This window comes from Bubalus kerabau, chromosome 3 (assembly GCF_029407905.1).
Source record: "Bubalus kerabau isolate K-KA32 ecotype Philippines breed swamp buffalo chromosome 3, PCC_UOA_SB_1v2, whole genome shotgun sequence".
Classification (NCBI taxonomy): Eukaryota; Metazoa; Chordata; class Mammalia; order Artiodactyla; family Bovidae; genus Bubalus; species Bubalus kerabau.
The window spans coordinates 42,776,920-42,801,093 of record NC_073626.1 but is presented as its reverse complement, the minus strand read 5'-3'; the positions used below and the strand labels follow the sequence as shown (position 1 = coordinate 42,801,093).

The 24,174-nt window shown below is 50.1% G+C and overlaps 1 protein-coding gene across 2 annotated transcripts; it reads left to right on the top strand.

Annotated features, from left to right (window-relative positions):
• The first annotated feature begins 29 nt into the window (after positions 1-29).
• Positions 30-23,075, top strand: DEF6 (DEF6 guanine nucleotide exchange factor). 2 transcript variants are annotated; one of them, XM_055571633.1, is made up of 12 exons: positions 30-516; positions 1,210-1,790; positions 12,310-12,450; positions 13,098-13,283; positions 14,938-15,174; positions 15,263-15,409; positions 19,170-19,278; positions 19,472-19,770; positions 20,803-20,969; positions 21,082-21,280; positions 22,213-22,303; positions 22,487-23,075. In XM_055571633.1, exons 2-12 carry the CDS (start codon positions 1,695-1,697, stop codon positions 22,708-22,710), a joined length of 1,896 nt encoding a protein of 631 aa, XP_055427608.1. In that variant the 5' UTR covers positions 30-516; positions 1,210-1,694; the 3' UTR covers positions 22,711-23,075. The 2 variants fall into 2 exon arrangements, with proteins under 2 accessions (XP_055427608.1, XP_055427609.1); XM_055571634.1 differs by lacking the exons at positions 30-516; positions 1,210-1,790 and adding an exon at positions 6,163-6,510.
• Positions 23,076-24,174: the final 1,099 nt, after the last annotated feature.

Genomic DNA, 24,174 nt, shown 5'->3' with positions numbered 1-24,174 from the left:
GCTGGTCAAATCAGGCTCTTGGTCCTGTATCCCAGGCACAGACCTCACTCAGCCTTAGTGTCGGACTGGAGGGCCTGCCCTGCCAGGAGTCCTGGGTAAGGAAGCCCCAGTGTGAGAAGCCCCAAGGAGTTGCCGGTGGCTTCCTGCCCGCAGCTGAGCAGATGGGCTCCGGGCAGCCAAACAAGGCCAGTGTGACCACTGCTTCCAGGCTCTGGTTGGATCTCAAGCCTCAAGATGACTAGACTGGAGGAACTCTGTTTTCTTCTACCTTGCCTTGTGATACATCATCACAGCCCCTCCAGACCCAACCGCTTCTCTACACACAGCACAGTCCACTGCTCCAAGTGAGCAAAGCCCCAGGGACTGGGGGTCCCCTTGCCAAGGCACCAGAATCTCTGATGGCTCTGCTGCCCTGGTGCTGAAGTGCCAGCTTCGATACCCAGCTCTGGGGGTACCCACCTAGGTGTCTGGGACTATGCTGTGGAAGTCGAAGACACAGTTGGAGTCTCCTGAAAAGTATGTGGTAGGACCAGACCAGCCCTGGCGGGAAGGGCGGAATGCAGGAAAGGGAGGTGGTGGGGAGAACTCGTGGCTTTGACCCCTCCTGCTTGGGAGCATTGCAGACATCGTAGGTGGAGGTGTCTCTTTTCCTCTCTTGTCCACTGTCACAGATGTGCCCCCTCTCCCCCAACACAGGCATCCTCTTCTAGGATGCCTAGCAAACTCTCTTTTGCACTTGCTCCTTGGAAGGACAGGTGCTGGGGCATGCCCCTAAGTAGGGGTGCTTCAGTTACCTTCAATATCCAAGGCGACTGTTAGTGGCAGGAGTATGCGCCAGCCCTCACACGTACTGAGTCTAAAGAAACAGAAGCACTGAGTGGAGGGTGTTGGGTCCCCACCCTCCTGCTCCCAGCGCCCTGGAAGCTGGGCCCCACCACGGGGCTCACCCCATGAGCTTCAGAGTCTCTGGGTCAGAGCCACTGGGCCCCAGAGGGGGCAGTCCTCTGGGTGCCTTGTTAGAGCCAAGGCCAGGGGATAAGGAAGCAGCCAATCACGTGCCAAGTCCTCCGGACCTAGAGAGGTGCTCTGGCCCAGTTCCTCCTCCAAGTTCATATTGGTGGTGGTGGGAGGGGCCCCGCCACCACAGTAGTGTTAGATGGCCTTAAATGCTTTACCCAGAGCCTAACCCAGCTTTACACCCATCCTCAGACCTCTTTACAATCTATGAGGTGAGCATTTCTCCTGCTTTACCAATGAGAAGCTGCTTGAAGAGGTTACTTGTTCATCCAAAGCCTCCCACCTGGTAAGTGTGGGATTGGTACACCACCTGGTAAGTGTGGGATTGGTACAGGACCTGCCCCTTGCTGTCTGACTCCAAAGTCAGGACGGGCTCACTATTCCTTCAGCAAGCTGCCTCTGGGGGCCCAGGAGGCTCCCAAAGGGCCTCACGCCCAGGGAACCAGGTTGAACAGAGCTGGGGCCATAGCTCCCCAGGGCTTGGTCCCCAGTCCCAAACAGGGAGTGGGGCCACTGAGCAACAGGCTGGGTCCTGCCAGCGCGGGAGCCCGCGAGAGCAGGCAGGTGGAGCTCTTGGTCCGCGCCGCAGCCCTGCTGCGGTCTCTGCTGCCGTTTGCATTTCCTGAAACCGGATCTTGGTGTCAGAGCCGCCCCTGGGCCGGGCGGGCGCCTCAGCCATGGCCCTGCGCAAGGAGCTGCTTAAGTCCATCTGGTACGCGTTCACCGCACTGGACGTGGAGAAGAGCGGCAAGGTCTCCAAGTCCCAGCTCAAGGTGAGGGGCACCCGGGGCACAGGGGAGGCCGGCAGATGCGCCTCAGCAGCCCCTGCTTCCTGGGAGCTAGGCGTGAACCCTGGGCTCCTCCAGGGGCACCCCAGCTAGCCAGGGGCCCCGGGAGGGTGAGGGGCCGGTGCTGGGTAACTGGGGTGACATGGCCTGGTGGATGCTGCTGCCCACCATCCAGAGGCCCCAGTGAGGTGTGTGCAGGGCCCAGACCCAAACTCTCAGGAGAGCAGAGGCGGCATCATTGGGTTCTGAGGTTTCTGAGGGCCATGAGCCAAGCTACATCCCAGATTCCATGTGATGAGCACACGTCTCCCCAGAGTCAAGCTTGGGCATGCACCTTACTCCTTCCTGGTGCTTCCTCCTGGCTTTGAAGAGAGACAGTTAGCTAGTACTTGTCAGTCACTTCCTCCCGGAGCTGAGAGAGAGGGTTCAAGAGCCTCTCGCGGCCCCAAGGCTCAGTCATCCTTGGCAGGAGAGCATGTACTCTGCACCCTGCCGCCTAGGTGGGACAGAACTGGGAAGGGGCAAGGACTGAAGACCCCATCATACTGCTGTTCACAAACCCCCTCACGCCCACTAGGTTGGGAAACTTACCTTAGGCCTTGAGACCTCTAGCAGGGAAGGGGTAGAATCTGAGTCCAGGAAGAGCCCCATCAGTGATGGCCCTGAAGTTCATTGCTTGGTCCTAGATAATTCCTGGGAGACCAAAAAGTTTCTGTCCTGCACTCCTGGATTAGTGCTGCCTTCACGCTCACTAACGGGCAAGAAGCAAGGCCCTAGGTCACTGGAGCCGGGGGCACAGGGGGACAGGATGAGGGAGGCCTCAGCCCCCTGGGATCTGCCTTCGGGGTTCATTCATTCACTGTACAAACATTGAGCACCAGGTATGCGCCTGGCATGAGGCTAGGCCACAGACTCCTGTCTCTCTCCTGTCGCCCTCCCCTCCCCCCACAAAGGAGGAGTATAGTCTGAAGGAAACCTCCATTCTAAATGACTGAGCAGGTGCCTGGAAACCCGAGAGACAAATGGGACAGGATAGGCATTGTTTCCCCTCCCTCTACTTTGCTGAACTTGGACATGATGAACTTGGATATCCCAACCTGGTCCTATCCCATAATCGACCCCTTAGCCAGACTTGTGAGCATCTAGTAAATGATTCTTGGCTCTCCCAGGAAGGAGAGTCCATGACCACCTTTGATCATCTGAGAGAATCTCCCAAGAGGCAGGTTCTTCCTCACATTCTACTTAAATCCTCTTATTCTTATGTAGTCTAGTGAGCTCTGCAGGGCAGACAGAGGAAAAGCAGGTCATCCAAAACCCATCCTTGCAGAAACTCCATGTCCTATATCCACTTCCCATGTCGCCCCTTTAATATCTTCCAGGAACAATCCCAACCTCCATAGTTCGTTGTCTCTGTTTTCCACCACTCCATTAGCTGTGGCCCCTGTGACACCTCCAGGCTCTCTATTTCCCTCATAAATGGAAGGTACTGCATTTAGATTTCCTGAGCCCACCAGGCAGTAAGCCTCTTAGTTGGAGCTTCTGTCTTGGCCTCTAACTGGGCAGATGCCTGTTCCCCAACCCGCACCCGTTGAGTATTTACAAGGGAGATTGCAAGGGGAGGATGCATAATCGAAGCATCCATCCACTGTCTTTGTACTACATCACAGCTCACAATGAGCCCACTGCCAGCAGCTTCTGCGGTCATACAGGATTAGTGGTAGATTTCAATCCATCAACAGAAAACGTGTCTATTCTGGGAACTCGAGTAGCAGGGGGAGTCTCAGGCCCGGCGGCAGGTGGACCAGAAACTGCAGGGCCCATGTCATAGGAGAGAAAGATGAGGAAGGCAGTTCTCCCACCAGCCTGTGATACTAGAGCCTGGGATGGGAGGAAGTAGTGATAGTGCTGGGGGTGGGGATGCCGGAAAGGCAAAAGAGCAATAGAGAAGTGGTCAGAAGGCAGAGGAAGAAGCAGATGAGAGATAGAGACCAGCAGGGCACACTCCCTCCCCGGAAAGACTGGGTGAGAAGGGAAAAGACCTTGGGGTCAGCCTGTCCTCACCAAAACTGTCCCTGGCCTTGGCGCCCTCTCTTGGGAAGAGGCCGGGGGACCTGCACCAGCCCAGAGCAAGCTGGGACAGTCACCCACTTCTCTCCAACATGTTGGCAGAAAGGCTGCCACCGGCCATCCTAGGCAGAGCCCAGAGGGGGCCAGAAGGAGGAGGAAGAACAGCAAATCCTCTGAGAAGTACCCCCAAGGAGTCAGGATTGTCTTCTCTGAGGGGCCTGAGACTGGGTGTATGGTTAGAGCAGTGTGTGTCGATGAGGATCCTAGGAGGCCTACCACTTCCCCTTGACCAGCAGGAGCAGAGGCAAGGCAGGGAGGGTGAACTGGGGCCTTTCCTGCTTGACTCTCTGGGGTCCCAGAATCCTGAGCCTCTAGTTGGCACTCAGGGCAGTCCTGGGACCCAGGGAGGGAGTCGTGCCCACCGAGAGCCTCTGAGTTTCGGGCTCTGCCTCCTCTGGAGAGGGACAACAGGCTTCCCCTAGGTGCTGCTGCTGCTTTAGACGTGTCCAACTCGGTGCAACCCTATGAACTGCAGCCTGCCAGGCTCCTCTGTCCACGGGATTCTCCAGGCAATATTACTGGGGTGGGTTGCCATTGCCTTCTCCAGGGGACCTTCCTGACCCAGGGATCAAACCCAGGTCTCCTGCATCGCAGGCAAGATTCTCTACTGCTGAGCCCACCAGGGAAGCCCTCCTCTAGGTGAAGGGAAGTTAATAACAACTCCAGTTCAGGAATCTGATGACAGGTCCTCAGCTTTGCCCTGACATCTGCCTGCTGTCATCTTCTCAGTCTAGAGTGTGAAGGAGGGAAGGATGATTCAGTGATACAGAGCCCTTGACTCAGAGCCATACAGGCCAATACCTATATTGCTCCCCAGCAGGGTGACCTTTGGCAAGTCACTGCCCAGCTCTGAGCTATAAAGCCCAAGGGCTGAACTGGGGATCACCAAGCTCTCCAGCTAGCCTAGGAAAGTAAATTTTAACAAAGTTTATCAAGTAGGTGAAACTGATCCTGACACAGCCTCTCCTCTCTGCTTCCTTCTCTGAGCCTCCATCTTTCCTGTGATGCCTACACCCAATTCCTCCAGCCCTTTCTTGCTCTCAACAGGCAACCAGCCAATCCAGAGATTCTCCCCTTTTAAAATTCCTGGTGCTCCTCCCTCATGATAGTAGTTTTGCTTTAGTACCCACTGGTTGAGGAAAATATATTCAGTGACTCTTAAAAAGAATCTATAAATTTTAAAAGAATCACTTAGCACCTGGATACATTTAAAGACTACAGGCCATGTAAAAGAGAGAAATTAGTCATTCTCTTTGCAGTTAGTGATTGGTACTTTCAAGGATGCCCAAATGCTCTGTATCTTCATCTACTCCTGAAGTCTAAGAACTACAGGATCATGGGCCTGGCACCCACTGTATCGCTGCACTTGAGTTTTTAGGGAACTTTCCAAGTAGCGCCAGTGGTAAAGAACCCGCCTGCCAATGCAGGAGACTCAAGAGACGCAAGTTCGATCCCTGAGTTGGGATTGAAGGAAATGGCAACCCACTCTAGTATTCTTGCCTGGAAAATCCTATAGACAGAGAAGCCTGGTGGGCTACAGTCCATGGGGTCACAAAGAGTCAGACATGACTGAGCTGCACACAACACACACACACGCCCCCAGGGGAGAACCACCCCCCACACACACACAAACACACACCACATGCCCCCAGGGGAGAACCACTCCCCCACACGCCTACAGAGGAAACAGTGAATAAATGATGCCTCTCAAAGGTCAATGGCTGCCAACCCAGAGGTCAGGAGCTGCCTGGGTGGGTGGGGGAGACAGAGCCCTCCCTGGGGAAGCCCGAATGCCAACTTGTGAAAACTGCAGACACCTGGACCCCACCCCTGGAAACTCTGAGTCAGTAGGTCTGGGCGGGCCCTGGCAGATTTCAGTTTCAACCAGCTCCCCAGGTGATTCTGATGCTTAATCTGAGCCCACGTAGCTTGAAGATCTAGTGTAGGGCTTTAGGGTCAGACTTGGACTCTAAAGAAGACACTTCAGGTCTCTGAGCATTGGTTTCCTCCTCTGTAAAAGCAGGATAAGGAGCGTCCCCGCCTCCGGGGCTAAGGAGTGATTGAAATCGGCAGGTGACTGCTGCGCACGCTCCCGCCGCCGGTTCCTTTCCTGCAGGACCCTCCTCTGGTCACGCCCTCTGCCCGCCCCCAGCCCCTTCCCTCCCCTCCCCGCCCCTCCGCGCCCAGGCACAGGAAGCCTGGCAATCTGAGGTCAGCTGATTTCTCCAGGGAGAGGCCCTGAACCCTCAGTGTCTGGAGCCTTCGATTCCTCTTTGTCCTGATAGCTCACAGGGGTCAGAGCCTCTGCCGGGGCTCCTCAAATTCCACTGGCATAAGGTACAAGTGACAGAGGTCTTAGAGGACAGCGTGGGCCAGCGAACCCAGGAGAGGAACGGTTCAGACAGCTGTGTGCTGCTGGGTGGCAGCTCCTGTCCTGGCGGGGAGAGGAGGTCTGCAAAGTCTCCTTGAACTCCATTTTTAGAGGTGTGAAAAGTAAAGCCCAGCGAGGTTAGTGTAGAGAGATTCAATCCACATCCATCTGACTTTTGTGTTTCTCCCATTTCTTCTCTTGAAGCAGGTAAGTTCATTCAATAGATATTTATTGAGTATCCATTTTGCCAGACCCAGCGGTACAGCAGTGAATAAAATAAAACAGACAAAAAAACCCGCACCCTTGGGTTGACCATTCTAGTCAGAGAACGCAGATGAATAAACACAATAAGTCAGAACTCATGATACATGACATGGAGGAAAAATAAAGCAGAAGTGAGGATAGGGAGTGTGGGGAGTAGAGGGATGGGATTACAGATTTAAATAAGGTGGTCAGAGAAGCCCCCCACCCCCACCCCCTGAGAAGTTGGAGAGGGTGTGAGCCGTGCGGTGGCCGGGACGAAGAATGTTTCAGGCTGAAGGAATAGAAAGTGCCAGGGCCCTGACACAAGGGCATGCCTGGCATGTCTGGGGAACGCCTAAGGGGTCAGAGTGGCTGGACAGAAGGGAGCAAGAGGGATGAGGTCAGAGAAGGTATAGAGTGAAATCTCTGGAAGGACTCCAAGATTTCACCCTGAGAACCTTGGAAAACCACTGCAGCACTTTCGTTAGACTTAAGGGGAGTTTTATAAAAAACCTTGAGCATGTAGGGGACACGCTGCTGAGCTCTGGAGTCAAGGTTAAGATGAGAGTCCTTGCTGCCCTCAAGGAATGTAGAACAGCCAGAAATGCTCACACAAACAAGAAACAGCAAAAGAACATTATTACAAAGCAACTTAATAGCAGGGTATATTAATAACAGTGGTTAATGGCACCCTTTGTTTTCTATCACTAGAGTTTAAATTTTTTGTCATAAAAACAATATATGCTCCCGGCACAGAAAATTATGCTTTTTAAAGAAGTTGAAATTTGTTATAAAAGTAAAATATATTTTACTTGTTAAAAAAAAATTCAAAGACAAAAATAGTGTTAAAGAAGGTGAAAGTCCCTCCCTTCCCTGGGGAGGGTGGTAGGGTGATAGTTGTTAACAGTTGCTGAGTCTTCTAGATTTTTTCTATGTACAAATAAACACATTAGATTGAACCATATGAAATTGCTGACATTTGATTGTTTTGGCCTACTCAAATAGCAGTTTAAAATGGTTCAACCTAATATTTGCACACATATTATTTTAGAGATATTTCATTCTAGAGCATACTTTTTTCCACCTGCCAGTATAGTATACATATCTTTCCATGTCTGTTCACACAAACATAATAATAAAAATAGCTCACAACCTTTATTAAGCAATACCTTTTATTGCACTGTGTGCGAGGTGCTACGCTTTGTTCTAAAACAGCCCGTGGAGCAGGCCCCCTTATTTTCCTCAAAGAGGAGACTAAAACCTTGGGGAAGTTAAAAATCACTTGCCCGAAAGCACACATGTAGCAGAAGTAAAATTTTTCAACCACACACAGGTCCATGATGTGGTATACCTGTCCCCTCTTGAAGGAGACTCAGGCTGTCTCCAGTGCTTTATCTATTCTCTTTTTTTTTGGGGGGGGGTGGCAGATTGTGCCAGGGCATGTAAGATCTTAGTTCTTTGATGAGGAATCAAACCTGCGCCCCACTCACTGGAAGCTCAGAGCCCCAGTCACTGAACTGCCAGGCATTTCCCAATGCCTTGTATTCTAAACAGCGTTTCAGTGGGCATTCTTGTACAGTTAGCTCTGTTCCCTTGAGCATCTGTAGGTTGGATGATTAAAAATGCTGGGGTCATGCCCAATTTTACATCTGATAGAGTCTTGCACTCTAGAAAGACTACCGATTCACACCTTGGCAGTAAGGCATTTGAATCCCCATTTCTCCACAATCTCCTCAATACTTGATAGGATCAGTCTTTTGCATCTTTGTTAATTTGCTAGGTTAAAAAAAAAATCACACTTACTAAACAAGGAGGGAACTTATATTTGCTCTGGCACTCTCTCTATATATCATCTTACTTTGCCCTCACGGGTCCTCTGCGTGGTGGGTATTATCCCATTTTACTGACAATGAAACTGAGGCTTAGGGAGTGAAGAAGTTTCTTCAAGGCCTCACAACTAGAAAGTGAAGGTCCCTGGCCTTCCATGTTCCCCCTTCACTGGAGTGTAGCATTTGGCTGGGCTATGCAGGAAGCTTCCTCAAAGAGGTGCTCTGGGAAACTCGAAGAAACATAAGGACATGGTTAATTTGAAAAGAGGCCAGGAGACAGCAGGTAGAAGTGTGTGAAACTTAGAATAACACCTGTGTCTTCAGAAGTGGGTATTTCTCTTGTGTTGGTCACTCTGGATTTTAAGAGCAAGCATTTAGCAGTGGCACCTCTTGGAGTGTGGATTAGTATCCTATGACCATAGATGTGTTAATCATGTCTTCTCTGATTACAGGTGGTAGAAACCAAACTCAAAATAGCTTAAGGGAGATGTTATATCTTGGCTCACATAAATGAAACTCCAAGCATAGTATTGGCTTCAGGCTTGGATGGATCTAGGTCCTCAGATGACGACTCTCTTTATTCCTTGACCTGATAACTTGATAGTATTCTCTGTCCTTGTTGTTGTCGTCCAGTTGCTCAGTGGTGTCCAATTCTTAGTGACCCCATGGACTGCAGCACGCCAGGCTTACCTGTCCTTCACCATCTCCTGGAGTTTGCTCAAACTCATGTCCATTGAGTCAGTGATGCCATCCAACCACCTCATCCTCTGCTGCCCCCTTCTCTTCATGCCTTCAATCTTTATCAGCATCAGGGTGTTTTCCAATGAGTCGGTTCTACGTATCAGATGTCCAAAGTTTTGGAGCTTCAGCTTCAGCGTCAGTCCTCCCAATGAATATTCAGGGTGGACAAAGATGTTAGCTGCATCTGTCTTCCAGCACCTTAACTCTTTCCAGGTTTACCCATGGAAAGAATATACCTCTTCTCCACTAGAGGAAGCAAAAATCCCAGGACTGCTTCTCAGTGGTCTAGAATTGGTCATGTGTGTTCTCAGACCAAACACCGTGACTCAAAAGTGCCCATCCCTGCAGCCAAATAGGGTAGGGGTGCAAACGGCTAATACTACAGATACTGAAAATGGAGGAGAGGTATTTCTCAAAGGAAAATCAAGGCTATGTTACCAAAATAAGAAAAGAAGGTGGAGTTCATCAGGAAGAAACTCCAGATGTCCTTTAGAATAAGAGAAAAGCAAAACTATAGACGGCACATGAGATAATTTGACGATGATGGGAATGAGGGTTGGGGTGGGGGCCACAGATAACTGCCCAGACGGGGAAAGTGAGGGAAAAGAGAAATACTGACCCCCTCACTGGGCCCCCCAACTTCCCACTTTGCTGAGTTGAACCTGAGGCTCAGGAAAATATTGGGGAGAAGTCTCAAACCCTTGTCCCTCTCCTCTCACAAAAGAGAATAAGGAAATCAAGACAGTAGGCACACCAGCTGGGAGGCGTTGCCAGCTCCTGCCTCCGAGGAGCTGCCTCCAAGCTGAACTGCTGGTGGTGAAGCAGCCCTTGAATACAGCATTTATTGACTACCTTGGGTGTGCAGACGAAGACATGGTGTTGTCTCCAGAGTTTACTATATAATTGGGGGATGAAGGTGAGGTCAATATTTTAATAGGGAAGCTGCCTTCAGAGTCAGGAACACCTGTTTCCAACCTCAGCTCTGCCACTTACTTTTTTAAAATATTTGTTTATTTGGCCATGCCAAGTCCCAGTTGCGGCATGGGGTTGGGGAGATCTTGGATCTTAGTTGTGGCATATGGGATCTAGTTCCCTGACCAGGGATCGAACCCAGGCCCCCTGTGCCGGAACTGTGGAGGCTTAGACTTAGCCACTGGACCCCCAGGGAAGTCCCTCTGCCACTTATTCTTAACTTCTCCAAGCCTGAGTATCTTCATCTGGAAGACAGGGACACTAATGTCTGGATATCACGGTCGCTGAGATTAGACCTGGGGTATAGAAAGCACCTCATACAGTGGCTGGCACAGAATAGGTGACAGTTTTCCCTCATTCACACTTTCTGTGATAAGTGCTATCACAGAATTACACCAAGACAGTTTTATTTTTTCCTGATCTCCTTGTTCAAGCTTCAACCTCTTTGTGCTAATGTGATGGGTTTGTCAACCTACCCGTTTCCCCCGTCGTCTTCCCTTTTAGCCTTGTCATCCACACCCCATGGACCATTTCTTGTGCCCCTTCTTGGCACCCTCTCCAGCTCCCTTCCATCTTTAGAAGGGCAGTTGCTGGAACTGAACACGCCTTTCCTGGAGCAGGCTCACTGGACTCCAGGCACAATTCAGCCTGACCCCGAGTCTCTGACGGTAGATGTTAGGTTTCTGCCCCTGAACCTTGGGATCTGCTGAGCTGAACTGGAATCTTAGGCTTCTGTTCACTGAGTCCTTATGCAAGTAACTGAGTCCCTTGAACCTCTGTGTCCCCGTCTGCAGAAAGAGGACATGCCTGCCTAATGAGTGCCAAAGAGCATGGCTACCTGGGCTTGAATCCGAGCCCTGCCAGCTCTGTGCCTTTGGGTGAATTACTTAACATCTCAGAGTCTAGGGGTCTTTTTCATCTGTCAAATGAGGATGTTAACAGTTGTTCTGGGCGTTAAGGGAAATATATGCAAAGTACTGAGCACAGTTGTTGTTGCATAGCAAGTGCATGTGTTTTTACTTTTTTGGTTTTTATTGAGGTATAATTGACATTTTAATTTCAGGTGTACAGTGTAATGATTCTTTATTTGCATATATTGTGAAATGATCACGAGAAGCCTAGTTAACATTCATTGCCATGCATGGTTTAAAAAAATTGTTTTTCTTGCAATGAAAATTTTTAAGACCTACTCTCTTAGCTACTTTCAGATGGCATACGGTATTACTCATTATGGTTACCATGTCATATATTATGTTCCCATGACGTATTTAAAAACTGGAAGTTTGTACCTTTTGAGCACCTTCACCCATTTCACTCACCACTGATAACCTCTTGCAACCACCAATCTGGTCTCTGTATCTGTGGATCCCTACTTTTCCCTTTTTATAAAATTCCACATATAAATGAGATCATACTGTATTTGTCTTTCTCTGTCAGATTATTTCACTTGGCATAATGCCCTCAAGGTCCATCCATGTTGTTGCAAATGGCAAGATTTCATTCAGTTTTTCATGACTGAATTACATTCCATTGTAAGTGTTCAGTTCAGTTCAGTCACTTATGTGTCTGACTCTTTGCGACCCCATGGACTGCAGCACACCAGGCTTCCCTGTCCATCACCAACTCCTGGAGTTTACTCAAACTCATGTCCATTGAGTCAGTGATGCCATCCAACCATCTCATCCTCTGTTGTCCCCTTCTCCACCCGCCTTCAATCTTTCCCAGCATCTGGGTCTTTTCCAATTAGTCAGTTCTTCACATCAGGTGGCCAAAGTATTGGAGTTTCAGCTTCAGCATCAGTCCTTCCAATGAATATTCAGGACTGATTTCCTTTAGGATGGACTAGTTGGATCTCCTTGCAGTCCAAGGGACTCTCAAGAGCCTTCTCCAGCACTGCAGGTCAAAGGCATCAATTCTCCGGTGCTCAGCTTTCTTTATAGTCCAACTCTCACATCCATATGTGACCACTGGAAAAACCATAGCCTTGACTAGACGGACTTTTTATTTATTGTATGTGTATATGTGTATATATGCGTATGTGTGTGTGTGTATATATATATATAAAGAGAGAGAGAGGGAGAGAGAAGTTTTAGTTATGATTGAGCTAAATAATGCATGTAGAAGGCTTAGCCGGATGGGGGTGAGGATGACAGGGGAAGGGGAGCAGCCCTGTGGCCCAGCTCAGCCCGGGCTCAGGAAGGCAAGCCCCGCTCTGTCTCAGGTGCTGTCTCACAACCTGTACACCGTCTTGCACATCCCTCATGACCCCGTGGCCCTGGAGGAGCACTTCCGAGACGATGACGATGGTCCCGTGTCCAGCCAGGGTTACATGCCCTACCTCAACAAGTACATCCTGGACAAGGTGAGGGCCCCTTTCACCTCTCTCCACTTCCCACCCTGGCCAGCACCCTAATTCCTTGCCACCCCAACTCCTCCCTCCATGAACCCCATCTCTGTCCCCTCTGTCCACCCATGGCCCCATCTCCACCCTTCACATCCCCGTCACTTGCCCCTTCTTTGCCCCCCTTAAAACTCACTCCAGCTCCCTCCTCGCTATCCTCGCCTCCACCTTCCCCACAATCTTCACCCCTCCCTGCCTAGCTTTCAGCTGTCATTTTACAAGCGCTTTCCAGCTCTCCGCTAAGTCTGTCCCCTCCACTCCTCCTAGCTGTCACTGTCTTCTCAAGTTCTTCTTGACTGTTCATTTCCTCCTGGGCTTCCCCTTCTTTCTCCCTGGCCTGAAGGACTGAGCTCCTCTATGGATCGGGAACTTGGGTGGATGTGGATGTGGGGAAGTGATGCATGTGGCAGGGCTGGGGGTTTGGGGGTCAGGCTGGTTGGCCAGACAGCTCCCTGATCATCAGCTCAGGGATTACTCAGGTGAGAGTCCCAGCGTGGCAGGGTGGGGAGCAGGGAAACAGATGACCCTGAGAAGCCAGCTGGAGCCTAGTTGGGTGGTGGAGCTGGGCCAAGGCAGCCTTCGCAGCTGACTTGCAGGCCTGGGGGCAGGTGGAAGAGGGGGCTTTTGTTAAGGAGCACTTTGACGAGCTGTGCTGGACCCTGACGGCGAAGAAGAACTACCAGGTGGATAGCAACGGGAACAGCATGCTCTCCAATCAGGATGCCTTCCGACTCTGGTGCCTCTTCAACTTCCTGTCTGAGGACAAGTACCCTCTGATCATGGTTCCTGATGAGGTGAGCCCCAGGAACTTTATCACTTAGGGACAGGCCTCAACAAAACCATGAAGGAGGCCAAATTGTCTCTCGACTTCCCCACATCCTCTGTCTTTTTTATCTTTCCACTGGCTACCTGTCACACCCACTCATCTCCAGACACTTAGAACTGCCCATGTCAGAGCAATGATGCCTTCTCCCAGGAGGTTCAAAACTATACTTCCTTCAAGGCTCTGCTCACTCTCACAGTAGGAAAATGATTCTGCAAACTGTTTACACAGAGGTGTGAATGCCTGATACATTACTGAGCGTTTTGAAACGAAAACATTTAAAAGCAAATGGCAGGATTTCAGGCACTGTGGCAAACTGAGAAGGGTGCTATTTTAGGGGAATAGAGACCTTCCAGGGACATCTCTCCAGTCACTCCCAAGCGGGCGACCAAGTCTGGCCCTGGTTCCAGATTTTCTCTTCCTGTCTCCTACAATACAGGGGGGAGCCAGGACGGACTCAGCTCAGACCCCAGAGAGAGGGCATCCTGGGAACATCAGCCTAGAACCCAGCTTCAACCTTCTCAGTTCATGGGTGAAGCCAGGGCAGGTGACCCCTTCGGCAGCCAGCCTGCCTCCTCCCTCCACTCCCCCACTCCCCTGTCCACTCAGCCTTCTCCTGACCCTTTCTGCCCTCTGGTGGTGGTAAAGATCCCAGGGCGAATCTAGATCTTTCAAGTAGGGCACAATGGTGGGGGAGGCGGTCTGCTGTATTTACGAGAGGTCTTGGCCTGTCTAACTGCACTCAGGTTCGTGCCCTCACTTCTGTCTGTGGGAAGAGTGGGGGTGCCCCCACCCCACTCCCAGCAAGACCCAGTAGTCCCCAGAGTGAAAGTCCTGCAGAGAGTTTTCCAAGAAGCTGCTGGGACAGCAGAAGGACATGTGTCTGTCTTCACAGACACAGACACCTGGCCGGGTACCTTTGTCAGACCCCTGCCAGCAAGGCGAGGTGGCCTCTCTGAGGCCAGAAATCTGCTCACTTTTGTGATCAACACGCAGTGTGAACAAACTGCAGCAGGATGTACCCCAACCACCACTTCCTGTTCCTCTGCAACAGGTTTCCTGTCCCTGCCCTGCTCGCTCCCACCCATCCCCTTGCCCTCTGACAAGGGAAGGATCCCCAGGGCTGGGGCTGGGGGCGTGGAATAAAGACTCATGGGGTGTTGATCTGAATTGAGCTCTGGCTGCTACCAACTTGCTGTGCGATTCAAAACAAGTCACTTCCCCCTCCCTTGAACGTCAGTTTTGTCATCTGCAGAGTGAGGAGATTGAACGAGAGGGCCCTTGTCCCCCGCTGACGTTTTCTATGACTCGCTGTCTCTGCCTGGCCCCCAGTCCTCAGCTCCCACCTCACAGTGCCCTTAATTCAAGGCAGGAAGGACTGGAGCTTGGGGAGGGGATATCTGAATTGAAGCTGGGGCCCCAGGATCCCCTCCCAAATCTCTACTCAGGAGTCCACCTGCATTTAGTCATTTAGTCCTCTGACACGCATCCACCCCCACAACCTGCCATCTCCTGTCCATGGTCACTTCTGCCCTAGCTCTGGGAGCCTGATGGTAGCGACCCCTGGTGTCGACACCAGAAACACCACCTACTGCGGCCACCAAGCCTTCCCTCCTTCCCTCCAGGTGGAATACCTACTGAAGAAGGTGCTCAGCAGCATGAGCTTGGAGGTGGGCTTGGGGGAGCTGGAGGAGCTGCTGGCTCAGGAGGCCCAGGCAGCCCAGAGCAGTGGGGGGCTCAGCGTCTGGCAGTTCCTGGAGCTCTTCAACTCAGGCCGCTGTCTGCGAGGCGTGGGGCGGGACACGCTCAGCATGGCCATCCACGAGGTCTACCAGGAGCTCATCCAAGACGTCCTGAAGCAGGTCAGGCCTGGCTGGGGACCAGGGGCGGACTCCGAGGAGGGTGGGGGCGGGGCCGAGGATGCATCTGACTTCGCTCTGGCTCTGGCAGGGCTACCTGTGGAAGCGAGGGCACCTGCGGAGGAACTGGGCAGAACGCTGGTTCCAGCTGCAGCCCAGCTGCCTCTGCTATTTCGGGAGTGAAGACTGCAAGGAGAAGAGGGGTATGATCCCGCTGGATGCGCAGTGCTGTGTGGAGGTGAGGGCGGCAGGTGAAGGGGTGGAACGCCTACTGGAGCAAGGCCCAGAAGGGCTCTGGTGTAGCCTGAGGGCAAGGGGTCAGGAGGAGGGCAAGGTGGGAAGCCCAGTGACTTCCCCACCTAAGATTCCTGCTTAGGTGAGTGCAACCCAAATACAACTAACCCCTGAACAACATGGGTTGGAACTTGGTGGGTCTACTTATACGTGGATTTTTTTTTCAATAAATACATACAGTACTGCACCATCCACAGTTGGTTGAATCTGCAAATGATATAACTGGGATACTGAAAGTGAAAGTCACTCAGTTCTGTCTGACTCTTTGAGACCCTGTGGACTGTAGCCCATCAGGCTCCTCTGTCCCTGGAATTCTCCAGGCAAGAATACTGGAGTGGGTAACCATTCCCTTCTCCAGGGAATCTTCCCAACCCCAGGTCTCTTGCATTGCAGGCAGATTCTTTACAGTCTGAGCCACCAGGCTGACTTTAAAGTTATAAGTGGATTTTCGACCCGGCAGAGGTTTGGTACCCCTAAACCCTGAGCTGTTCAAGGGTCAACTGTATACCTGAATGCCTCAGGGCCATTCTCAGCCATGTCAGCACTTTTTTTTTCTTTTAGAAAAGTAACACACTATATTTTTTACTTCCAGTTTCATTGAGATATTATTGACATAGAGCACTGTGTACATTTAAGGTGTACAGCATAGTGATTTGACTTATACATATCATAAACTGATTAGCACAATAAGTTTAGTGAACATCTGTCACCTCATATAGGTACAAAATTAAATAGAAAACAAATTTTTTTTCTGTGATGAGTAATCTTAGGATTTACTCTCTCAACAACTTTTATATATAACATTTATTGTTGTTTAAGCTTCCCTGGTGACTTATCCATTAAGAATTCACCCCCCAATGCAGGAGCCACGGGAGATGCAGGTTCAATCTCTGGGTTGGGAAGATCCTCTGGAGGAGGGCATGGCAACCCACTCCAGTATTCTTGCCTTGAGAATCCCCATGGACAGAAGAGACTGGCAGGCTACAGTCCATAGCGTCGCACAGAGTGGGACAGGACTGAAGCGACTTAGCATACATGCAGTTGCTAAGTTTCGTCTGACTCTTTTGTGGCCCCACGGACTGTAGCCCACCACGCTCCTCTGTCCATGGGATTTCCCAGGCAAGAATACTGGAGTGGGTTGCCACTTCCTTCTCCAGGGGATCTTCCCAACCCAGGGACAGAACCTGAGTCTCCTGCATTAGCAGGCAGATTCTTTACCATTGAGCCACCAGGGAAGCTTCATATTTTAATATAATCTATGCAGTGTTAATTATATTTTTCATGTTGCATGTTACATCCCTAGTAAACTTTCTTATTTTATATCTGGAAGTTTGTACCTTTTGACTGCCTTCATCTAATTCCTCTTCCCCTATCCCCTCAACAACTCCCCTTCCCACCTCTCGGTAACCACAAATCTGATCTCTCCTTATATGGATATTTTTGTTTGTTTTTGAAGTATAATTGACCTGCAACACTATGTTAATTCCTGTTACACAGCATAATGATTCAATATTTCTGTGTATTTCAAACTGATGTCCATGATAGTTCTACTTGTGGTAGGTCACCATACAAAGATAACTATGTAATCATAATTGTTGACTATATTCCCCACACTATTCATTTTATACCCATGACTCACATTTTGCAACTGGAAGTTTACACCACTTAATCTCCCTCAATTTTTTCTTCCCTCTTTCTACACCCCTTACCCTCTGGCAAACAAATCTGTTTTTTTTTCTCTGAAACTGTAACTCTGTTTAGGTTTCATTATGTCTGTTCATTTGTTGTTGTTGTTTTAGATTGCTTATGTCAGCACTTTTTTTAAAAAACAAAACTGCAAATCAAATCCAATACTAAAGTCATTGGTGAATGATGTGGACTTTGCTAAAGATTTCAGAGGCGATAACTTATGACTCACTCTATCCAGCAAAATTTTCTAAAAGTTCTCTTTAAAGGTCTTTTTCCTTCACCCAAATTCCATTCCCTTTGGCAACAGACCAGATAAGGACTTCCCTGGTGGCTCAGATGGTAAAGAAGCTGCCTGCAATGCAGGAGACCCAAGTTTGATCCCTGGTTGGGAAGATCCCCTGGAGAAGGAAATGGCAACCCACTCCAATATTCTTTCCCAGAGAATCCCATGGACAGAAGACCCTGTTGGCGACAGTCCATGGGTTGCAAAGAGGCAGACATGGCAGAGTGACTAACGCTTTCACTTTGGCCACTCTATATTTCCCTATTCTTTCTCCTTTCCTATCCCTTTTCCTCCTTTGACTCTGTCCATTATTTTAGAGGCTTAAAGCAACAATTTTAAAAACTATAGTAAAATATATATATAACATGAAATTTGCTATTTTAACCATTTTAAGTGTTACAATTCAGTAGTATTAAGTGCATTCACATGTAACCATCCCAATTATCTATTTCCAAAGCTTTTTATTTTTATCATCCTCAATAGCAGCTCTGTATCCATTAAACAATAACTCATTCTCCCCTCCCTCCAGTCCCTGGTAACCTCTATTCTGCTTTCCATCTCTAGGAATTTGCCTATTCTAGGAGCCTCATTTAAGTGGAATCATACACCATTTGTCCTTTTGTACCTGGCTTCTTTCACTTAGTATAACATTTTCAAGCATGTTTTGGCATGAATCAGGACTTCATTCCTTTTAATGGCTGAATAATATTTCACTGCATGGATGGACCATATTTTGTTTATCTATTCATTCATTGGTGGATATTGGGTGGTTTCCATCATTTTGCTATTATGCATAATGCTGTTATGAATATCCATGTACAAGTTTCTGGGTGGATATATATTTTCTTTTCTCAAGGCACATACCTAGGAGTAGAATTGCTGAATCACACAGTAATTCTATGTTTAATTTTTGAGGAGCAGCCAAACTCTTTTCCATGGTGGCTGCACCATCTTACATTCTCACCAGTAGTAAATGAAAGCTCCAATTTCTCACTAGCACTAGTTTTTTTTACATGAAAAACATTATTATAGCCATTCTAGGCTGTGTCCATCTTTGTCATGTAAGGAAACAGCTATCATTGTGCAAAGAGCACAGATCTAGGCAGAAATCCACCTCCACCATTAACATGCAGTGTGAATCAGGCAGGTTCCTGGACCTCTTAGAGCCTCAGTTTCTTTCTGTGTAAGATGGAGCTAATAATCTATGCCTGGTACAGACTCTAGAACACATGAAGCTCAGTGGGTAGCTATTATTTTCCACTAGAATGTAAGCTTAGGCAAGGCAGGGATTTGGTCTGTTAGGCACATCTTAGTAGTATCCCATATGAGCAATGAGCAGCCTGTAGACACTACAGAATATCTGTGGAATGAATGAATGGAGAACTTTCTCAGCAGGTGGGCTTCTGTGGAAATGAATGGTCTCATTAATGAGGACCCTGTCATGAGAGATGTTGAGCCCTGATCTAGATAAACACTCAGTGGTCACTGTGTGTAGGCCCCACAGAGAGATAGTAATAGGAGAGCTGTCCCATCTTCAAAGAGCAAAGGCTATAAGAGTTGTGGGGACACTAACCTCCAAACCAGGCCACGCAGGCTCCTGGCAGAGTGGGTGGAAGGGGTGCCAGGAGGAGATGATGGTCAGCCAAAGGGGTAGGGGCTGGAGCTGGAGCCCCCCTGGGGCGGGTGTGGCCCTTGACCCCAGTGAAGCCAGCCTGTCTGGGCCTTCTCCCAGGTGCTGCCCGACCGAGAGGGGAAGCGCTGCATGTTCTGTGTGAAGACTGCCTCCCGCACCTATGAGATGAGCGCCTCCGACACGCGCCAGCGCCAGGAGTGGACAGCTGGTGAGTGCTCGCGGGGTGGCCTGGACCCGGCTGGGCCCCAGTCGCCTTATCGGTGAAAAGGGAGTGAGAGCCCTTTGCCCAGCAGGAGGCCGGAGGCTGGATAGGAGCCACTCCAAGGGCCCCTTCCTTTCTGGCGGTGGGCCCCCTGGAGGCCCCCCCTGTCCCCGGCTAGCCCCTCCCGCTCCCTCCGCAGCCATCCAGACGGCGATCCGGCTGCAGGCCGAGGGGAAGACGTCGCTGCACAAGGACCTGAAGCAGAAGCGGCGCGAGCAGCGGGAGCAGCGAGAGAGGCGCCGGGCTGCCAAGGAGGAGGAGATGCTGCGGCTGCAGCAGCTGCAGGAGGAGAAGGAGAGGAAGCTTCAGGAGCTGGAGCTGCTGCAGGAGGCGCAGCGGCAGGCGGAGCGCCTGATGCAGGAGGAGGAGGAGCGGCGCCGCAGCCAGCACCGGGAGCTCCAGCAGGCGCTCGAGGTCCAGCTGCGCGAGGCGGAGCAGGTGTGGCTGCACCCGGGCGGAGGATGTGGGCCGAGGGGTGAGGGCCCCGCCAGGTGCTGATCGCTGGGGGCCGGGCTGGGGGCGGAGCCACGCACTGAGGAATGAGCGTGGAGGTGGGGCTTGTCTTGAGGGATTTTGGCGGGGAACAGAGACAGGTATGGGATGGAGACAGGGCCTATGGGGTAAGGGACCAGGCAGAAGGTGGCTTGAGAGGAGAGACGGTGTGGGGCGGGGCCCGAGCCTTCGAATTGGGAAGGATGGAGTAGAGTTATAGGTGTAAAGTGAAGCCAGGCTGGGAGACCTTGACTGGCTGGGGGGCGGGACCTTGACAGAGGAGCTGCTAAAGACCTTGTGTCTGGGGATGAATTTGGACCGAGGCTGGACTATGTGGGACCTGACTTGATCTGAATTTATAATGAGGCCAGTCTGGAGAAGGTAGGATGGGAGGAAGACAGGATGAACCTGCAGACGGACTAGAGGTGTAGAGGCAATTAGATTTAAGAGATCTAGATCTGGAGTCGAGACACTGTGGGTTCCATACCAGCTCTGCCTCTTAGGAACCCTGTGATCTCAGGTAAGTTACTTGGCTTTTCTGCGCCTCAGTTACCTGTGACATGTTGATGCCAATAGAACTTGGTTTATAGAGGTGTGGAAAGGAGGATCAACTAAGGAAATACTTTCGAGTTATAATTGCTCTAACAATTATAATTATAGTCATTCCCTTGCTAGCACTAGCCTAATTATAATTATAAAACATTATATTACAATGTATAATAATAACTATTAAGGCTGGTGCTAAAAAGGGGATGACTTGAGCCCCTTTCCCCCATGTGGTTCACTGATCCTTATCTGACCTAGTCAGGTTTTCAGAAGGGGATCAGATCAGGAAAACCTGACATGAAGGAACTCCCCAGACCCTCATCCAGAGATAACTAGCTGGGCTGGCCTCACAAAGCCCTGGGGAAAGGGCAGCATACCGGCAGCCTTCCTCCGCCGGGCCCCCGCTGACCTGGCTCCCTGTCCCCCATGCAGGCCCGGGCCTCCATGCAGGCTGAGATGGAGCTGAAGAAGGAGGAGGCTGCCCGGCAACGGCAGCGCATCAAGGAGCTGGAGGAGATGCAGGAGAGGCTCCAGGAGGCCCTGCAGCTGGAGGTGAAAGCTCGGCAGGACGAGGAAGCCGTGCGCCTCGCCCAGACCAGGTAGGACCAGGCGGCCCCTTCTGCTTCCCCTCCCTGATGCCCCCACCCTCCCACCTGTCAAGCACCTGTGAGGTGCCTTGGCCTCGGAGGTGACACAGTGGACACCCCGCAGACTGCTAGAGGAGGAGGAGGAGAAGCTGAAGCAGCTGTTGGAGCTGAAGGAGGAACAGGAGCGCTACATCGAGCGGGCGCATCAGGAGAAGCAGGAGCTGCAGCAGGAGATGGCCCTGCAGAGCCGCTCCCTGCAGCAGGCCCAGCAGCAGCTGGAAGAGGTGCGGCAGAACCGGCAGAGGGCCGACGAGGATGTGGAGGTGAGGCCTGGGATGGAACAGATTGCAGGCGGCAGGGTGAGCCATGGCACAGGCTCTGGAACCTTCCCTGGTGCTCTGTCCCTCAGGCTGTACCATCGCCTGACTGTGTGGCCTCTGACAAATGGCCTAACCTCTCTGAGCTCCAGGTCCCTCATCTGGGAAAAGGGACTGGTAATTGCATTGCTATAAAGGTTAAACAAGATAGCACGTGATACTTAATATTCAGTAAGCATTAAAGAAACATTAACTGCTCTTTTTATCATTGTTACTCATCTGGGAAAAATTTTTTCCTCCTACTCTTCCAGCCCCTACTTTTCCCACCCTGCACTTTGGTTCCACTCTTTGGAGCCCAAATCTCCATAGAAGATTTTTTTAAAAGGACAAATTTTTGATGTTTTATTAGTATTCATTATTTTATTTTGCTTTTTTGGCATACATGGTCATTGTAAAAAAATTCAAACACAGAAATAAGTATCATAAAAAGAGAAAATTCCTCTATGATTCCCCACCCCACAGCCGCTGCTAATGGCTAAACACTGGAGCAGAGGTTTCTGCATCAGGTCCTGGACAGGTGGTGTGACACAGTGGTTCAGAGCTCCATGTTTGTCCCTGGGCAAGTCACTTAATCTCTTTTGAATTTGTTTTTTAGCTTCTTCTCTGGAAGTTAAGTAAGATATTAGTACATTTCAGCTGCTTGATAAGTGGAAACTATACTTATGATTATTTTTGACTATTTGAAGGTCTTTGAGTCCCCTGAAATTGGATGCCAACTTTGTTCATACACATAGCTCTTTATGAACATACATGAGTTTTTCTGGGAAGATGATCAATAGCCTTTTTTGGATCCTAAGGAGCCTGTGAACCTGAAAAGGTTGAGACTTGCTGTCTTGGATGGTGGCTCTGACCACTCTCCACTGGTCCTGTCCCCACAGGCTGCTCAGCAGAAGTTGCGCCAGGCTAGTACCAATGTGAAACACTGGAATGTCCAGATGAACCGGCTCATGCATCCAATTAAACCTGGAGGTGAGAAGGGTTAGACCCTGGAGCTTTCCATGGAATGGAGAGGGACAAGGGAGGGAGGAGGGGAGACCCCCACATCTGCAGAGCCAGCAGGGCTCTCTCCCGTGAGGGCTGAAGTGAAGCCCCTCAACTTCTCTGCTTTGCGCGCACCTTGCTGCTTCCTCATACCTGCCTTTTCTTTGCCAGACAAACGTCCCACCACCAGCAGCTCCTTCACAGGCTTTCAGGCCCCTCTACTTGCCCGCCGCGACTCCTCCTTAAAGCGCCTGACTCGCTGGGGATCCCGCGACAACAAGACCCCCTCACCCAGCAGCAGTGACCAGCAGAAGTCCCTCAATGGTGGGGAAGACGCTTCCAGCTCAGCTTCTGCTTCTCAGGAAGATAAACTGGACCTGGCACCGGAAAACTAACCTCTGCCAGCCTCTTGCCCCCAATCTCACGCCTACCAGGACCTGGCCACAGCTGGCCTGTGGGTGACACCAGCCTCTGCAGAAGAAGAAGCTGCAGCCTTGGTGCCCAGGGCCCAGACCCTCGGACCATGAAACAGCCTGGATTGGAATCTGGTTTTTTTTTTTTTGTACCAGCCCCAGTCCTTGGACCACGGAGGCTCTCAGGGATGTTGATCCTTGAGAACTTGACCCTGTGCCTTAACTCCAAGGGCCCTTATGCCCTGGTCTGGGAAAGAGAGTCAACAAGCAAGCCAGGGACCACCTGTCCCCAGACTGCCACCAAGTTTGGAGGCACACTTCCGAATAAAAACTGCTGTTGGAATAAATTATGCAGCAGGTTTGTTGTCTATCTCTCCTACCATTCTCTCTCTTCTTAAGTCCAGTTATAGATCCCAGGAAGAATATGGTATAATGCAGTGGCTAGCAAAGTCCACTCTGCCACTTACCAACTGGGCGACTTTGGTCAAGTTTCTTCACTTCCCTGTGCTTCAGTTCCCATGGTGATAAAATGGGGAAAATAATAGGGCTTCCCTCATAGGGTTGTTCTGAGGATTAAGTGTTTGGCACGTGAGAAAGCACCACTATTGATATTGCCCCAAAGTGTTTATTGAACATATATTCTGTGTCTGAAAATTTCTCAGCTTATTTGTCACGGCAACCCTGAGAGATGGATATTATTATTCTCTTTTTTACGTATGGGGAAATTGAGGCTCAGAGAGGTCAGGTAACTTGCCTAAAACCTTTCAGACTTGCTTCCTTCCCATACTGCCTGATTACCTACCTTACTACCTAAGACAGAGATCTGGGAATCTAGGATAACTTGCTCCCTCCCTGACACCCCCTTATGAAAAATCCATCATCAAATCCAGTCAATTCTCTCTCCTTCATGGTTTCATATTTATCTCTCCATCTCTAACCCCATGGTTATTGCCATGGCTGAGGCCTTTGTATCCTCCACCTGGGATTGAACCTGGGCCCTTGGCAGTAAGCGTGCAGAGTCCTAACCACTGCACCACTAGGGAATTCCCTCAGGTTAGATTTTTAATGGGGAAGTGGAATGGAAATACAAGTATAAGGAGAAAAGGAGACAATGTAAAATTTTTGATTGCCAAAGAAGAGCTTGTTCATGTATTTTTTTTTTTTACTGTCTTGACCATTTAAAGAAATTGAAGTACAGTTAATTTACAGTGTTGTGTTAATTTCAGGTGTACAGCAAAGTGGCTCAGATATATTATATATATATATATTTTTTTTTCAGATTCTTTTACATTATAGGTTAAGATATTAAATATAGTTCCCTGTGTTGTACCGTAGGTCCTTGTTGTTTATCTGTTTATTCACTATGGGATTTGAGTCTTATTCAACACATTTAAAAGGGTAATATAGTAGTTTTATGGGCATACCAGGTGGCACAGTGGTAAAGAA

Excerpts from the sequence above, each read along its gene's own strand:
- DEF6 (XM_055571633.1), top strand. The coding sequence starts at position 1,695 with ATGGCCCTGCGCAAGGAGCTGCTTAAGTCCATCTGGTACGCGTTCACC. Across the intron at positions 19,279-19,471 it reads GCGCCAGGAGTGGACAGCTG|CCATCCAGACGGCGATCCGG; the intron begins GTGAGTGCTCGC and ends CTCCCTCCGCAG. Across the intron at positions 19,771-20,802 it reads AGCTGCGCGAGGCGGAGCAG|GCCCGGGCCTCCATGCAGGC; the intron begins GTGTGGCTGCAC and ends TCCCCCATGCAG.